Raw genomic sequence first — 15433 nt, 5'->3', positions numbered from 1 at the left:
GATCTCGATCCCAATTCTGATCCCAATGCAAGTCAATGGGATTTTTTTTTATTAATCGGAGATCGGATTTTAAAAGCAATCCTATTCACTATACAGTATGGAATCTAACAATTGAATGCTTTAATTGTTAGAATCCACGCTGTGTAGTGAATCACTAAGTAGCCAGAGGATTTTTTTTTTTTTTAATCCTCTGGCTACTTAGTCACCCCTGGTGTCCACTTACCTGCAGAGATGGCTGCTCCAGTGCCCAATGTTCTTCTTCGCCTCGCTGCCGCTCCACGCTGCTCCTCTTGCCTCGCTGCCCCCTTCCTCCCAGGTTAGGAGAGTGTGGGCGGTTTAGGAGAGTGTGGGCGGGTACTGGGAGGGGAGACGTCATGTCTCCCCGCCCTGTACCCGCCCACACTCTCCTAAGCCACAAACCTCGCCTTCCTAGCTCTTTAAACACTAACCTGGGAGGCGGTGGCAGCGAGAAGAGTAGCGTGGAGCGGCAGCGAGGCGAAGAAGAACACAGGGCACCGGCGCAACCATCTCTGGAGGTAAGTAGCTACTAGAGATGTTAGTTTAGTCTCCCATTAGAATGAATGGAGGCAGCCGGCGCACAGGGGGTTAAGGCTGTGTGCCAGCTGTTTCCATTCATTCCTATGGAACCACAGAGAAGCCTTCACACTGAGTATACACTCTGCTCAGAATGAGCGGAATGTATACTCAGTGTGAAGGCTAAGAAAAGCATTGTGGGAAAGAGTACCGATCTCGATCCCACCTAAAAAGATCGTGTTTGGAATTCCGATCGCGATCGTGAAATTTTCTCGATCGCCGATCGGAATCCGATCTTTTCCGAACACGATCGCTCAACCCTATATATGAGCAACTATGTCATATATATATGTGTACCGTGAATGTTACAAAACAAAATCTAAAAACCTCTCCCACTTCATCGGGGCTAACAAAGCTCACTTCTATCTATGGAAAAGAAGTCTGAAGTCCACTTTATTCTGCTTCATCAAGACTCAGCGTGCCGGCCCCCCTCCCTCATGCTTTACACTGCAGCTCTGCTTCTTCAGAGTGCAAGGTCAGTCAGTGCTTGGAAATTTTATTTCCATTTACAGCAAAGCTATAGTGATTCTAAAATATACTAAACCAAAAGCGAAAAAAACTGCCAACAGGGGCTGACAAATATTTGGACTAGAGGAGCCTGGCAATCCTTTTTTTTTTTTTTTTTTGGTATACTACTCCTTAAAGAACTATCTACACCGAACAAAAATACTACAAGACATGTTTGAAAAAACAATCTTCTGAGCAACAAATGCAAATATAATGCAAATATAGTTTGAGATTTCATTTTTTTTCCACACAAAGGCTATTTTTTTCTTAGCATTGTGTGCACTTTAAGTTTTTGTGTTATTTGTATTATGCTCATTTTTAATGAATGTATAGAAAAAAACTAACCCTCAAAAGAACCAGTAAATGATGATAACGCCTCTCAAATTCTCTGTATTCAGTGTCTGAAGTTTCTTGGGATTCGCATGTTATTTTCAGTATCAGTTTTGTTATTTATGTAGTCTTTCCAAGCGGGGCCAGATGAGATAGATGGACGACGCGACAGAGTTGTACTTAAGTTTTGGTACATTAATATAAATTGCAAACTAATTTCTCCCAATGTGTGTGTGTATATATATATATATATATATATATATATATATATATATATATATATATATATATATAGTAAAGCGGTAGATCTTTAACGCAGCTGCTTATTGCTAAACAGTGCCTTGTCCAGAAGGGGACAATCTGTGCCTCTAATTGCTGTCACTGAAGCCGAGATTCATTATGTGACTTTCCCATTAAAATGTGAGCATTAATTTGTATAATGAAATATCACCCGCTGCAGTGTTCATTAGCCATGCCCTACTGTATACTGAACATTGTTAGCTACCTAGAAACTGTAGTTAATTTTGCTAATGGATATTTCTCTACTTAGTGTTTGCTATGAAATTTATACTGTAACATTACCTCTTAAACTTTTAAAGAAATTTAAATTCAATCAATTATTCCCAACAAAAGTTTGGGATGTCATTAAGCCAGAAATCGCTAGCACTGCAGTGTTACAGAAAGAGACCAAACGAAAGAAATTAACAAAATATAACAGAAAAGGAGAAAACTATTTTGGCGAAAAAGCAAAAAGCAGATGAAGAAAAAATGATGATGACTTGATTCTGCTGACATTAAAGATAAAGGGAGTTTATTTCCAGCTGGCAAAGTCAATAGGAATAGTGCTTTGTTTCTACATAACCTGAAACGTAGTTTTAGTATTTTAAATAGTAGTGCTGGATATATGCAATAGGAGGTAGAACTAAAGGCATCCTATATAGGGGTGGTCCCAACTGTCCTACCCCGTAAAATGAAGCTCCTGCAACGATCAGTTGATCATCAACGGTTAAGCTTCTTTAATGGTTAACTGTTCTCAGATAAAACTCCCATACAGTAGGTGACTATCTACTACAGGAGTAGGCAACCTCCAGCTGTTGTGAAACTACAACTCCCAGCATTCAAACCTGCTCTGCTGTTCTTGGAACTCCCATGGAAGTGAATGGAGCATGTTAGGAGTTGTAGTTTCACAGCAGTTGGAGAGCCGAAGGTTGCTGACCCCTGATCTACTACATAACTGACCCAAGTCCTCCAGGGTAGGAGCCTGTAACTAAAGGGTGTTTAAACAGGGACATCCAAATGGTACACACTCTTTTACTATATTAACTACCATTTTGGACACTGTGATATTTAGTTTCAAGGAACCTCATTCCTTTGAAGTTTCATAAAGATTATATGCTTGTGTAGTCCTTTTATATAATTCTGGAGTCTACAATGGACTGTATTGTTCTAAAACATTCTATAGTGTCATTGCCTTAGGATGTTCTAGAATTTAATGTGCCTTTGTGCCAGAATGTGTTTTATAGCAGACCTCCCCTGGAACATTCTGCTATCTATAATGATACTGGATCGGCCAATAAACAATAAAGCTATTGGATATCCCAAAAATATGAAATTATATTGTCCTTAAATGCCCTGGAGTCTATGGAAAGCTTTCCATGGAATGATACGAAATCTTTAGTGTCAGAGATCTGGAACGTGCTCCTTGAATCTATAACAGAATTGACCTGAACTGTTTGCAAATCTATAGTAATATTAACCTATAGGTAGGCTTGAGATTTCAGGATTGATTTTAAAAGCTGAATTCCAATCATTTTCCAGCCGATCCCGATCGTGAAATTTGCTCGATCGCCGATCGGGATCCAGTCTTTCCCGAACCCGATCGCTCAATCCTAGTCAATGCTTCTCTATGAGAAATATCACTTTTAGGGTTGATCTGATCTTGAAATTTCAAAATCCAATTTCCGATAATTTTCCAGCCGATCCCGATCGTGAAATTTGCTCGATCGCCGATCGGAATCCAATCTTTCCCGATCGCTCAACTTTACCTAAAAGCCTAGCAAAATAGTGTACTGAAGTTAAAAGTTACTTCTACCATAGTGTTGAAGTCTGTGGCTCTTGACAGCAGAAAAGTGGACCCAGTTTTGGGCAGAGATGTCAGTGATATCTGTTCAGTAATCTTCAGCATAAAAGAAATGGGATAGCCTTATTTCTGAACGTTAACAGCTACTTGCTGGAAAGATAATGATGGTTTGGATAATATATACAGATTTACGACTGACAAAAATTGACTAGCTAAAGATAAATGATGACATAACAACAGGATGATGGTTCACTTCCCTCGAAATGCTTGTCTTTATAACTGAGATTATGTAGCTTTCTTTAAAACTGTCCTCAATTTACCATGCATACAACACTAAGAACAATGTCCGGGAACTGTTCATCCATGTAGTCAGGTAACCACTATAATGTAAGCCCAAGTCCACTTATAGCAATCCATGAATGGTCTGACTATGACAGCTCCTAAAATGATTAGGCTGGTAAGGAAAGAGTTTGTAACTTACACTGACCAAATGTAGTCAATAATCCTTATCGATGGTGATCATGGTTCAGGTTATTATGGTAGGTAAATGTATCTCCAACCCCTTAATATAAGTGGTGGTAAGGAATATTTCTAACTAATAATACCTGTCAAGCACAATTATGCCTAAATGAATGATTGTCAAGTTGATGGTGTATGACCACCTCATGAGCAGCTTGATGAAGTTTATTAGGCATGGACATGTTGTACATAGAACATTGACCTCAAGTAGGTGAACTCCCTGGTCTGATGGTGACTTCCCATGGCACAGTGTCTGATACATCCCTATTTATAGTATAGACATAAGCCCTCATGTAAAAACCAGATTCAACGTAATGCTACGTTCTTGTCCTGGGTTTAGCTCTTACCTGTGTGTATCCTCAAATGCACCTTTAGGTGATGTGAAGTCCTAAAGGTTTTCCCACAGTAAGGACAGTCCTTCATAGCTGAGCCAAGGTTTCTGTCCCTCATCATAGCTTGTTGCTGTGCTCCTGTACATCTTCCAGTGTCGTCCCCCATATCTGTAACACAGAGACGATCACTTCTAACATCACTTCAGCCAGACGCTGTTCAATTATAGCAGGGACGGTATCAGTACTCTGCCTGTCTGTTTCATTTGTTCTGTCAATTCTTGTGATTGTGATTCTTGGGGATAATTTCATCTTTTTAATCATTATTTTAAGCAGCATATGGTATCTTAATAGTGAACGGAGTTATAGAAGAAAAGAACCAGCTGTGGAGGCAGATGCCTGAATTTTTTTTTTTCTATGCACCGAAAACCCAAAAGTTGGAAATTAGAACATCTCCAGTATAATCACGTAATGTTAGTTTTACCTTACATGATTGTGATCAATTACCACCCTGGTTCGAATCATCATGAGGGGATAGGGGGTGCATTAAAATATCCAAGAGCCAAATATTTGAATCTAGCGCTAAACTGGATCACGCCCTTTGATTTTTGCCTAATTTTGGAAAATCCTTAAACAAAACATTGAAAAGCGAACTTCTACCATAAACACCAGTTCTGCTTGACATGCGCATAAAAAGTATGTGAGTAAATACGCCATTTTGCTCCCCAATTATAATTGCATTTACTCTAATCATGTCACTTTTTGATTCTTTTCAATGAATTTTGCATCAAATGAGATTCTTTTGATCTTCGAGGCCAAAAGATAACACTATAAGAACCTGTCACTATGAGAGGTGCCTCTCTGACATGTAGCACTACTGATAATAGTCATGTGATTCAGTCCGTGACTCTGTACAGTGTGACATCTGACTGTTCTGACTTCCTCCGAGTTACTTTCAGGGCATAACAAGCAATTGAGAGGCCCAATCGAAAAAATTTGCGACAAGTCTCCATTTTGCAAAGACCCCTATTATCACTGTTTAGGAAATGTAAAGTTACAACTACCATAGTAATTTATCTGTATTCTGGGTCATTTTCTCCTCTCTGACACCATATACTGCCTTTGATTCATCTACTTCCCTTTAAAATCACTTCAGCAGCACCTTTTAACAATACAGCCAGGCTCCCCAGCTGCTGAGCCCCCTAGCAGTTGCTGTATCTGTTACTTACGGTTACTTCAACTGACTCATCAACATGTAATAACTAGGCAATTGTTCTGAGGAACTTGTGATCTGCCACCATTTTGTACGAAAAATAACACCAAAATACAACACCAAAAACAACCACTGTGTGCACCCTAAAGGAGCCTTCACATGGAGTTTACGCTCCGCTTATTCTGAACGTAAACTCGTTCAGAGTGAGCGGCGTAAACAACAGAGCCCATTGACTTCAATGGGTGCCGGCATACTCGCGATACCCATTGAAATCAATGGGAGGCTTTTTTACCTGTTGCTTTCAACGTGATACGCGCGTATGCCGGCACCCATTGAATTCAATGGGATCTGTTTTTTACGCCGCTTATTCTGAACAAGTTTACGTTTAGAATAAGCGGAGCATAAACTCCGTGTGAAGGCCCCCTTAGTGTTGTTTTCCTCTGTCTTCCATACGTATATGGAAGACGCCAATGTTTCTGTAGGTATCATTGTGATTTACAAAGATGTGAATGTTTTTTTTAAATCGTAGCATTTCCTCTTTGCATTTTTTCTGCAATGTGGGTTTGGATGAGCTAGAATCTTATCTAGTTTGCAGGTTTTCGCAATGTGAGGCCGTGGCCTAAAGTAGCCCTGTTCACACCTTGTAATGTGTACACACTCAGTTTACATAAGCATCTAAAAATATTCTAGTACATGTGTGGAACTTATCCATAGGCCCCCATTTACTCAACAGAGGGCAAATAGTGTGTCCTTTTGGTCTCAGGAATAGTATGCACTGGTTTACCTTGTTTTTTACTATATAGGAAAGCACAACAGCCTGCAAAAAAGAGGCATACTGGCAAAAAAACCCATTATTATACATTATTTTTAACCATTGTGGCCACTGTTCAATGTCTGCCACTGTAAGACTATACAGTGACATACATCAGATTTATGCAATGAGGAATACTCAAAATGTATAGCTCCAATGTACAGATGTGAACAGAGTCTTATATGTTACTAGCCCCTGCCCACGACTTCGTCTGCGTGTTATTGGAGTGAATGATCCGCCTATATTCAGCAAATTGCTGCCGTCGATGGTTTGCCTGTCCGGCGTTTTGGCAGTTCTTAAGCTGTCCTGATCCTGAACTTGTTCCTCGCGCTGTGGCTGTGATTTTTCAGGTATCTCAGCAGCTCACTGGGACGCCATATAATAATGAGCGTGTTGTAGGTGTTAATGATTAGAGATGAGCGAACAGTGTTCTATCGAACACATGTTCGATCGGATATCAGGGTGTTCGCCATGTTCGAATCGAATCGAACACCACGTGGTAAAGTGCGCCAAAATTCGATTCCCCTCCCACCTTCCCTGGCGCCTTTTTTGCACCAATAACAGCGCAGGGGAGGTGGGACAGGAACTACGACACTGGGGGCATTGAAAAAAATTGGAAAAAGTCATTGGCTGCCGAAATCAGGTGACCTCCATTTTAGACGAATAGTGGATTTCAAATCCGGGTCATATGAGAATGTGAACTTTGTGACTATGAGACAGGGATAGCTGTACAGGCAGGGATAGCTAGGGATAACCTTTATTTAGGGGGGAATGTTATTAAAAATAACTTTTTGGGGCTCTATCGGGTGTGTAATTGTGATTTTTGTGAGATAAACTTTTTCCCATAGGGATGCATTGGCCAGCGCTGATTGGCCGAATTCCGTACTCTGGCCAATCAGTGCTGGCCAATGCATTCTATTAGCTTGATGAAGCAGAGTGTGCACAAGGGTTCAAGCGCACCCTCGGCTCTGATGTAGCAGAGCCGAGGCTGCACAAGGGTTCAAGCGCACCCTCGGCTCTGATGTAGGAGAGCCGAGGGTGCACTTGAACCCTTGTGCACCCTCAGCTCTGCTACATCAGAGCCGAGGGTGCGCTTGAACCCTTGTGCACACTCTGCTTCATCAAGCTAATAGAATGCATTGGCCAGCGCTGATTGGCCAATGTATTCTATTAGCCTGATGAAGTAGAGCTGAATGTGTGTGCTAAGCACACACATTCAGCTCTACTTCATCGGGCTAATAGAATGCATTGGCCAGCGCTGATTGGCCAGAGTACGGAACTCGACCAATCAGCGCTGGCTCTGCTGGAGGAGGCGGAGTCTAAGATCGCTCCACACCAGTCTCCATTCAGGTCCGACCTTAGACTCCGCCTCCTCCGGCAGAGCCAGCGCTGATTGGCCGAATTCCGTACTCTGGCCAATCAGCACTGGCTAATGCATTGTATTGGCTTGATGAAGCAGTGCTGAATGTGTGTGCTTAGCACACACATTCAGCTCTACTTCATCGGGCTAATAGAATGCATTGGCCAGCGCTGATTGGCCGAATTCCGTACTCTGGCCAATCAGCACTGGCTAATGCATTGTATTGGCTTGATGAAGCAGTGCTGAATGTGTGTGCTTAGCACACACATTCAGCTCTACTTCATCGGGCTAATAGAATGCATTGGCCAATCAGCGCTGGCCAATGCATTCTATTAGCGTGAACTGAGTTTGCACAGGGGTTCTAGTGCACCCTCGGCTCTGCTACATCAGATTGCTACATCTGATGTAGCAGTGCCGAGTGTGCATCAGATGTGTAGTTGAGCAAAACTGACTCAGCACTGCTAAGTCTGCATTCGCATAGGAATGCATTGGCCAGCCTTCGGCCAATCAGCGCTGGCTCTGCCGGAGGAGGCGGAGTCTAAGGTCGGACCTGAATGGAGACTGGTGTGGAGCTATCTTAGACTCCGCCTCCTCCAGCAGAGCCAGCGCTGATTGGTCGAGTTCCGTACTCTGGCCAATCAGCACTGGCCAATGCATTTCTATGGGGAAAAGTTAGCTTGCGAAAATCGCAAACTGACAGGGATTTCCATGAAATAAAGTGACTTTTATGCCCCCAGACATGCTTCCGCTGCTGTCCCAGTGTCATTCCAGGGTGTTGGTATCATTTCCTGGGGTGTCATAGTGGACTTGGTGACCCTCCAGACACGAATTTGGGTTTCCCCCTTAACGAGTTTATGTTCCCCATAGACTATAATGGGGTTCGAAACCCATTCGAACACTCGAACAGTGAGCGGCTGTTCGAATCGAATTTCGAACCTCGAACATTTTAGTGTTCGCTCATCTCTATTAATGATCCACCTGCTCCAACGTTTCGACAGCTGTCAAGCTGGGCTGTCTCTGAACGCGTTCCTCACGCTGTGCCCATGATTGTTCTGGCATCTCAGCAGCTCGCTACAGTGCCATATAATGTTGGCGTTGATGATTCCCCTCAGTTCTGCTTTAGGAGAACTCTGTGACTTCTGGCTCCTTCATAGCTTTGGTTGGTTGCGAGAAATTAGATTTTCTTTTTCCCGGCATGTTTATAATGGACAAACTGCCAATTTGGATTGAAGGTGTTTGACCATGCCAGTTTGTCTGCACTGCCTGGAGCAGATCAGATAATATGCAAATGCAGAACATAGAGGGTTAGCGTGTGTTTACACAAAGAGATAACAGCCCTGGCTTTCTCAGAAGGTGAGATAAGAACAGTGTAATATCATTCAAATCCGTTCAGCTGTTTTTGCGTAATTGAGTAACAAACATCCAAACTTTCACATTTATAATATTAGTAGGATAGGATATGTGACAGTAGTCATATGCAAAGTTCAAAGATTCCAGGAGAAAATGTTACTTGGTTTTGTCATGGCTCGCAAGTTTGATTGTTTTTTTTAGCTGGGGCCCCACGTTGGCGTAAACACAACGGTCCCTGCAAAGTGGAGAATCCAATGCACACACTGCGGGAAAATATACACTGTGGACACACTGCAATTTCCAAACCCATTGCAATTTTGGAAATCGCACCATCACAATTATACCTATGGAAATGCTGGAAGTTTCGCTATAGGTATAACTGAAAGATTTCCTCTGCGGACTTTCTATGAAAAGCTGTGCTGAGAAAACCGAGATACGTTGCCGCCACGGTTTTTCCCGAAGCCCTTTTTTGCTGTTGCCCGCTACGTGGGGCCTTAGCCTAAAGAAGTTTCTGGGATATTCAACAAAATACAAGTATGATTTTTACATGCAGTCCTTTTTCATTTGCAGTATATTGGGTAAGATAATGGAGAAAGAACATGCTGTACAATGTGTAAATGCAATTTCATGTACAGCAGGCTTCAAACAGTTAAAAGTATTAAGTGAAATACAAACCAGCCAATAAATAGCTAAATATCCAATAAAAAAATGTGCCTTTTGTATTCCTATTGAAAAGGATTTCCATCTTCATTCCACGTTGCATATTTAAAATGGGATATTCGCCTTTCTTCTCATTCTCTTTTTTTACATACATTTTTAAATAGACCAGCTGCCTTCAGTGTGCCGCTCGCTGGCGATTCCTCTATGTAAACAGTATTTGGCACTAAATGCATATAAATGCACACTGGTATACGTCCGCTCCATAGCCGTATTGATCATTAATAGCTTTCGAAGGCTAGCAGTTTAATTAATGCTAGCACGGGAACATTACTTCATTGAATTGTCTCAGGCATATGTGTCGGGAACAAATTCTATTGTTATCTTATCAATATTTACACAGCTGGAAAATTAACTAGGACCCGTTCAAGAAAAAAAAAAATCTTTCATGCACGGTTGGCGTAAAACATTCCCTGCTTCAAGAATTGTTCATAAACGACAATGTAACAGTATAGACTAAAAAAATGGATGATCATTCTAGGGGTTTAGAGTAACATTTAGTCAAGGTGGAAATTTATAAAAGCCTTTAAAAAAAAGTTATTTCATAAAATACCTTAAAAGTAGTGAAGGATAGAAATGTTGTGATCCGTAGAATATTTGTAAAAAAAACCCCCCAAAAACTAAACTAATAAATGACATTCTAGTACTTGGGCTGATTTCAAAATACCTTGAAATTAGTCAAGGAATTAAATTTCATCTTCTGTGAAACATTTTTTTTTACTTTTTAATTTAAAATTGCCGGGGCAATCTGAGACGTTCATTTTTTTTACCCTTTGTTAAAAGAAAAGTAACCGCAACAGATCTGCAAGCGGCCATTGTGATACTGGGGAGGATATAGCATTATATGGGAAAGAGCCCCTTTATATTATATACTCAGAATTAGAACAATGTGACCGCTTTCTTCAAAAACAATGCCCCACCTGTCCATAGGCTGTGTATGGTATTGCAGTTCATCCCTATTCACCTGTCTGCAGTATCAAGCACAATCTATGGACAGATGTGGCAGTGTTCCTTTAAGAAAGCAGGGTCTTCTATAGGGCCTTCTTTTTTTCAGCCATAGTTGAATATATCTATATATGTATATTAGGTCATAATGTAAAGACCAACAAAGACGCAATATATTTTATCACAGTCTGTGTGTAATGCTCTATAGACAAAATACTGGCCACCATAAATAGCACCCGTATTTTTCTGACAGATTCACAGATACTTTACTCAAATTGCACCCATTTATAAAAGGATACTATTCTATAATAATAGAATAGTATTTCAGTATAACAGCCACATACTTTATATCTAAGGGTGGGCTCTGGTCAAATCTGTGCTATGTCTCCAGTAGGGTCTGAGGTAGTAGGGAATGACACACACATTCTTTCTTTGGTGTTTGTCAACCCGTGTATCATACTCCACCTCATTGGTTCCCGCACTAGGCATAACACATTATGGCAAAGTCATTGGTCCCTCTACACCAGACATGAAGGCGCAGGTTTGGCACAAGGTACTTCCTTGTGGGACGTGCACCTCAAGCCCCAATCTGTGCCTTGCCCACCAAATTATGTGAATGTGGGAAAGGACTGGGGAAGGCTGAGGCATCCATACTGTTCAGTTTTCTGGAGTGAGTTACAATGGAAATCTGCGCCAGTTCCTAACTGGTGTAGATTTCCATTCTGGCACAGCTACAGTAGCCACAGCCTCTTCATACATCCTCTTCATACATCTTCTTCATACAGTCGGCCAATCAACGCTGGTTCTTCTCCTACCTTTAAAAGTCTTCTCCGTGCAGCTTCCCCGCAGCGTCTTCCGGCTCTTCATTCACTCTGCCAGGCATCGGGCCTGGGCAGAGCCGACTGCGCATGTCCGCTTGTAGTGCGGACAGGTGCAGTCGGCTCTGCCCAGTCCCGATGCCTGGCAGAATGAATTCAGAGCCGGAAGATGCCGCGGGGACGCTGCAAGGAGAAGACTGCTCAGAGGATCCAGCCCGACCCTCACTCGTGGACTTGGTAAGTATAATTTTATCGAACGTTGCCTACCCCTGAAACAAGCATTTTCCCCCCATAGACTATAATAGGGTTCGATATTCGATTCGAGTAGTCGAATATTGAGGGGCTACTCGAAACGAATATCGAACCTCGAACATTTTATTGTTCGCTCATCTCTAATAATAATATAATTCCTAGAGATGAGCGAACAGTGTTCTATCGAACACATGTTCGATCGGATATCAGGGTGTTCGCCATGTTCGAATCGAATCGAACACCACGTGGTAAAGTGCGCCAAAATTCGATTCCCCTCCCACCTTCCCTGGCGCCTTTTTTGCACCAATAACAGCGCAGGGGAGGTGGGACAGGAACTACGACACTGGGGGCATTGAAAAAAATTGGAAAAAGTCATTGGCTGCCGAAATCAGGTGACCTCCATTTTAGACGAATAGTGGATTTCAAATCCGGGTCATATGAGAATGTGAACTTTGTGACTATGAGACAGGGATAGCTGTACAGGCAGGGATAGCTAGGAATAACCTTTATTTAGGGGGGAATGTTATTAAAAATAACTTTTTGGGGCTCTATCGGGTGTGTAATTGTGATTTTTGTGAGATAAACTTTTTCCCATAGGGATGCATTGGCCAGCGCTGATTGGCCGAATTCCGTACTCTGGCCAATCAGTGCTGGCCAATGCATTCTATTAGCTTGATGAAGCAGAGTGTGCACAAGGGTTCAAGCGCACCCTCGGCTCTGATGTAGCAGAGCCGAGGCTGCACAAGGGTTCAAGCGCACCCTCGGCTCTGATGTAGGAGAGCCGAGGGTGCACTTGAACCCTTGTGCACCCTCAGCTCTGCTACATCAGAGCCGAGGGTGCGCTTGAACCCTTGTGCACACTCTGCTTCATCAAGCTAATAGAATGCATTGGCCAGCGCTGATTGGCCAATGTATTCTATTAGCCTGATGAAGTAGAGCTGAATGTGTGTGCTAAGCACACACATTCAGCTCTACTTCATCGGGCTAATAGAATGCATTGGCCAGCGCTGATTGGCCAGAGTACGGAACTCGACCAATCAGCGCTGGCTCTGCTGGAGGAGGCGGAGTCTAAGATCGCTCCACACCAGTCTCCATTCAGGTCCGACCTTAGACTCCGCCTCCTCCGGCAGAGCCAGCGCTGATTGGCCGAAGGCTGGCCAATGCATTCCTATGCGAATGCAGAGACTTAGCAGTGCTGAGTCAGTTTTGCTCAACTACACATCTGATGCACACTCGGCACTGCTACATCAGATGTAGCAATCTGATGTAGCAGAGCCGAGGGTGCACTAGAACCCCTGTGCAAACTCAGTTCACGCTAATAGAATGCATTGGCCAGCGCTGATTGGCCAATGCATTCTATTAGCCCGATGAAGTAGAGCTGAATGTGTGTGCTAAGCACACACATTCAGCACTGCTTCATCAAGCCAATACAATGCATTAGCCAGTGCTGATTGGCCAGAGTACGGAATTCGGCCAATCAGCGCTGGCTCTGCTGGAGGAGGCGGAGTCTAAGGTCGCTCCACACCAGTCTCCATTCAGGTCCGACCTTAGACTCCGCCTCCTCCGGCAGAGCCAGCGCTGATTGGCCGAAGGCTGGCCAATGCATTCCTATGCGAATGCATACTTAGCAGTGCTGAGTCAGTTTTGCTCAACTACACATCTGATGCACACTCGGCACTGCTACATCAGATGTAGCAATCTGATGTAGCAGAGCCGAGGGTGCACTAGAACCCCTGTGCAAACTCAGTTCACGCTAATAGAATGCATTGGCCAGCGCTGATTGGCCAATGCATTCTATTAGCCCGATGAAGTAGAGCTGAATGTGTGTGCTAAGCACACACATTCAGCACTGCTTCATCAAGCCAATACAATGCATTAGCCAGTGCTGATTGGCCAGAGTACGGAATTCGGCCAATCAGCGCTGGCTCTGCTGGAGGAGGCGGAGTCTAAGGTCGGACCTGAATGGAGACTGGTGTGGAGCGATCTTAGACTCCGCCTCCTCCAGCAGAGCCAGCGCTGATTGGTCGAGTTCCGTACTCTGGCCAATCAGCGCTGGCCAATGCATTCTATTAGCCCGATGAAGTAGAGCTGAATGTGTGTGCTTAGCACACACATTCAGCTCTACTTCATCAGGCTAATAGAATACATTGGCCAATCAGCGCTGGCCAATGCATTCTATTAGCTTGATGAAGCAGAGTGTGCACAAGGGTTCAAGCGCACCCTCGGCTCTGATGTAGCAGAGCTGAGGGTGCACAAGGGTTCAAGTGCACCCTCGGCTCTCCTACATCAGAGCCGAGGGTGCGCTTGAACCCTTGTGCACACTCTGCTTCATCAAGCTAATAGAATGCATTGGCCAGCACTGATTGGCCAGAGTACGGAATTCGGCCAATCAGCGCTGGCCAATGCATTCTATTAGCCCGATGAAGTAGAGCTGAATGTGTGTGCTAAGCACACACATTCAGCACTGCTTCATCACGCCAATACAATGCATTAGCCAGTGCTGATTGGCCAGAGTACGGAATTCGGCCAATCAGCGCTGGCTCTGCTGGAGGAGGCGGAGTCTAAGATCGCTCCACACCAGTCTCCATTCAGGTCCGACCTTAGACTCCGCCTCCTCCAGCAGAGCCAGCGCTGATTGGTCGAGTTCCGTACTCTGGCCAATCAGCGCTGGCCAATGCATTCTATTAGCCCGATGAAGTAGAGCTGAATGTGTGTGCTTAGCACACACATTCAGCTCTACTTCATCGGGCTAATAGAATGCATTGGCCAATCAGCGCTGGCCAATGCATTCTATTAGCGTGAACTGAGTTTGCACAGGGGTTCTAGTGCACCCTCGGCTCTGCTACATCAGATTGCTACATCTGATGTAGCAGTGCCGAGTGTGCATCAGATGTGTAGTTGAGCAAAACTGACTCAGCACTGCTAAGTCTGCATTCGCATAGGAATGCATTGGCCAGCCTTCGGCCAATCAGCGCTGGCTCTGCCGGAGGAGGCGGAGTCTAAGGTCGGACCTGAATGGAGACTGGTGTGGAGCGACCTTAGACTCCGCCTCCTCCAGCAGAGCCAGCGCTGATTGGCCGAATTCCGTACTCTGGCCAATCAGCACTGGCTAATGCATTGTATTGGCTTGATGAAGCAGTGCTGAATGTGTGTGCTTAGCACACACATTCAGCTCTACTTCATCGGGCTAATAGAATGCATTGGCCAGCGCTGATTGGCCGAATTCCGTACTCTGGCCAATCAGCACTGGCTAATGCATTGTATTGGCTTGATGAAGCAGTGCTGAATGTGTGTGCTTAGCACACACATTCAGCTCTACTTCATCGGGCTAATAGAATGCATTGGCCAATCAGCGCTGGCCAATGCATTCTATTAGCGTGAACTGAGTTTGCACAGGGGTTCTAGTGCACCCTCGGCTCTGCTACATCAGATTGCTACATCTGATGTAGCAGTGCCGAGTGTGCATCAGATGTGTAGTTGAGCAAAACTGACTCAGCACTGCTAAGTCTGCATTCGCATAGGAATGCATTGGCCAGCCTTCGGCCAATCAGCGCTGGCTCTGCCGGAGGAGGCGGAGTCTAAGGTCGGACCTGAATGGAGACTGGTGT

The 15433-nt window shown here is 43.9% G+C and overlaps 1 protein-coding gene across 7 annotated transcripts in view; it reads right to left on the bottom strand.

Moving 5' to 3' along the window:
• ZNF536 (zinc finger protein 536) overlaps positions 1 to 15433 on the bottom strand; it is a 460947-nt gene that overhangs the window by 190751 nt on the left and 254763 nt on the right. For 6 of the 7 annotated variants that reach the window (XM_075282092.1, XM_075282089.1, XM_075282090.1 and 3 more), the window contains one exon: positions 4378 to 4530. The exons of the other annotated variant lie outside the window; for it this stretch is intronic. In XM_075282092.1, coding sequence (XP_075138193.1) covers positions 4378 to 4530 — 153 coding nt within the window. The remainder of the gene's footprint in view (positions 1 to 4377; positions 4531 to 15433) is intronic. 7 annotated transcript variants of the gene reach the window in all.

Source organism: Leptodactylus fuscus, chromosome 7 (genome assembly GCF_031893055.1).
Source record: "Leptodactylus fuscus isolate aLepFus1 chromosome 7, aLepFus1.hap2, whole genome shotgun sequence".
NCBI lineage: Eukaryota > Metazoa > Chordata > Amphibia > Anura > Leptodactylidae > Leptodactylus > Leptodactylus fuscus.
This window is presented reverse-complemented; position numbering and strand designations above follow the sequence as displayed.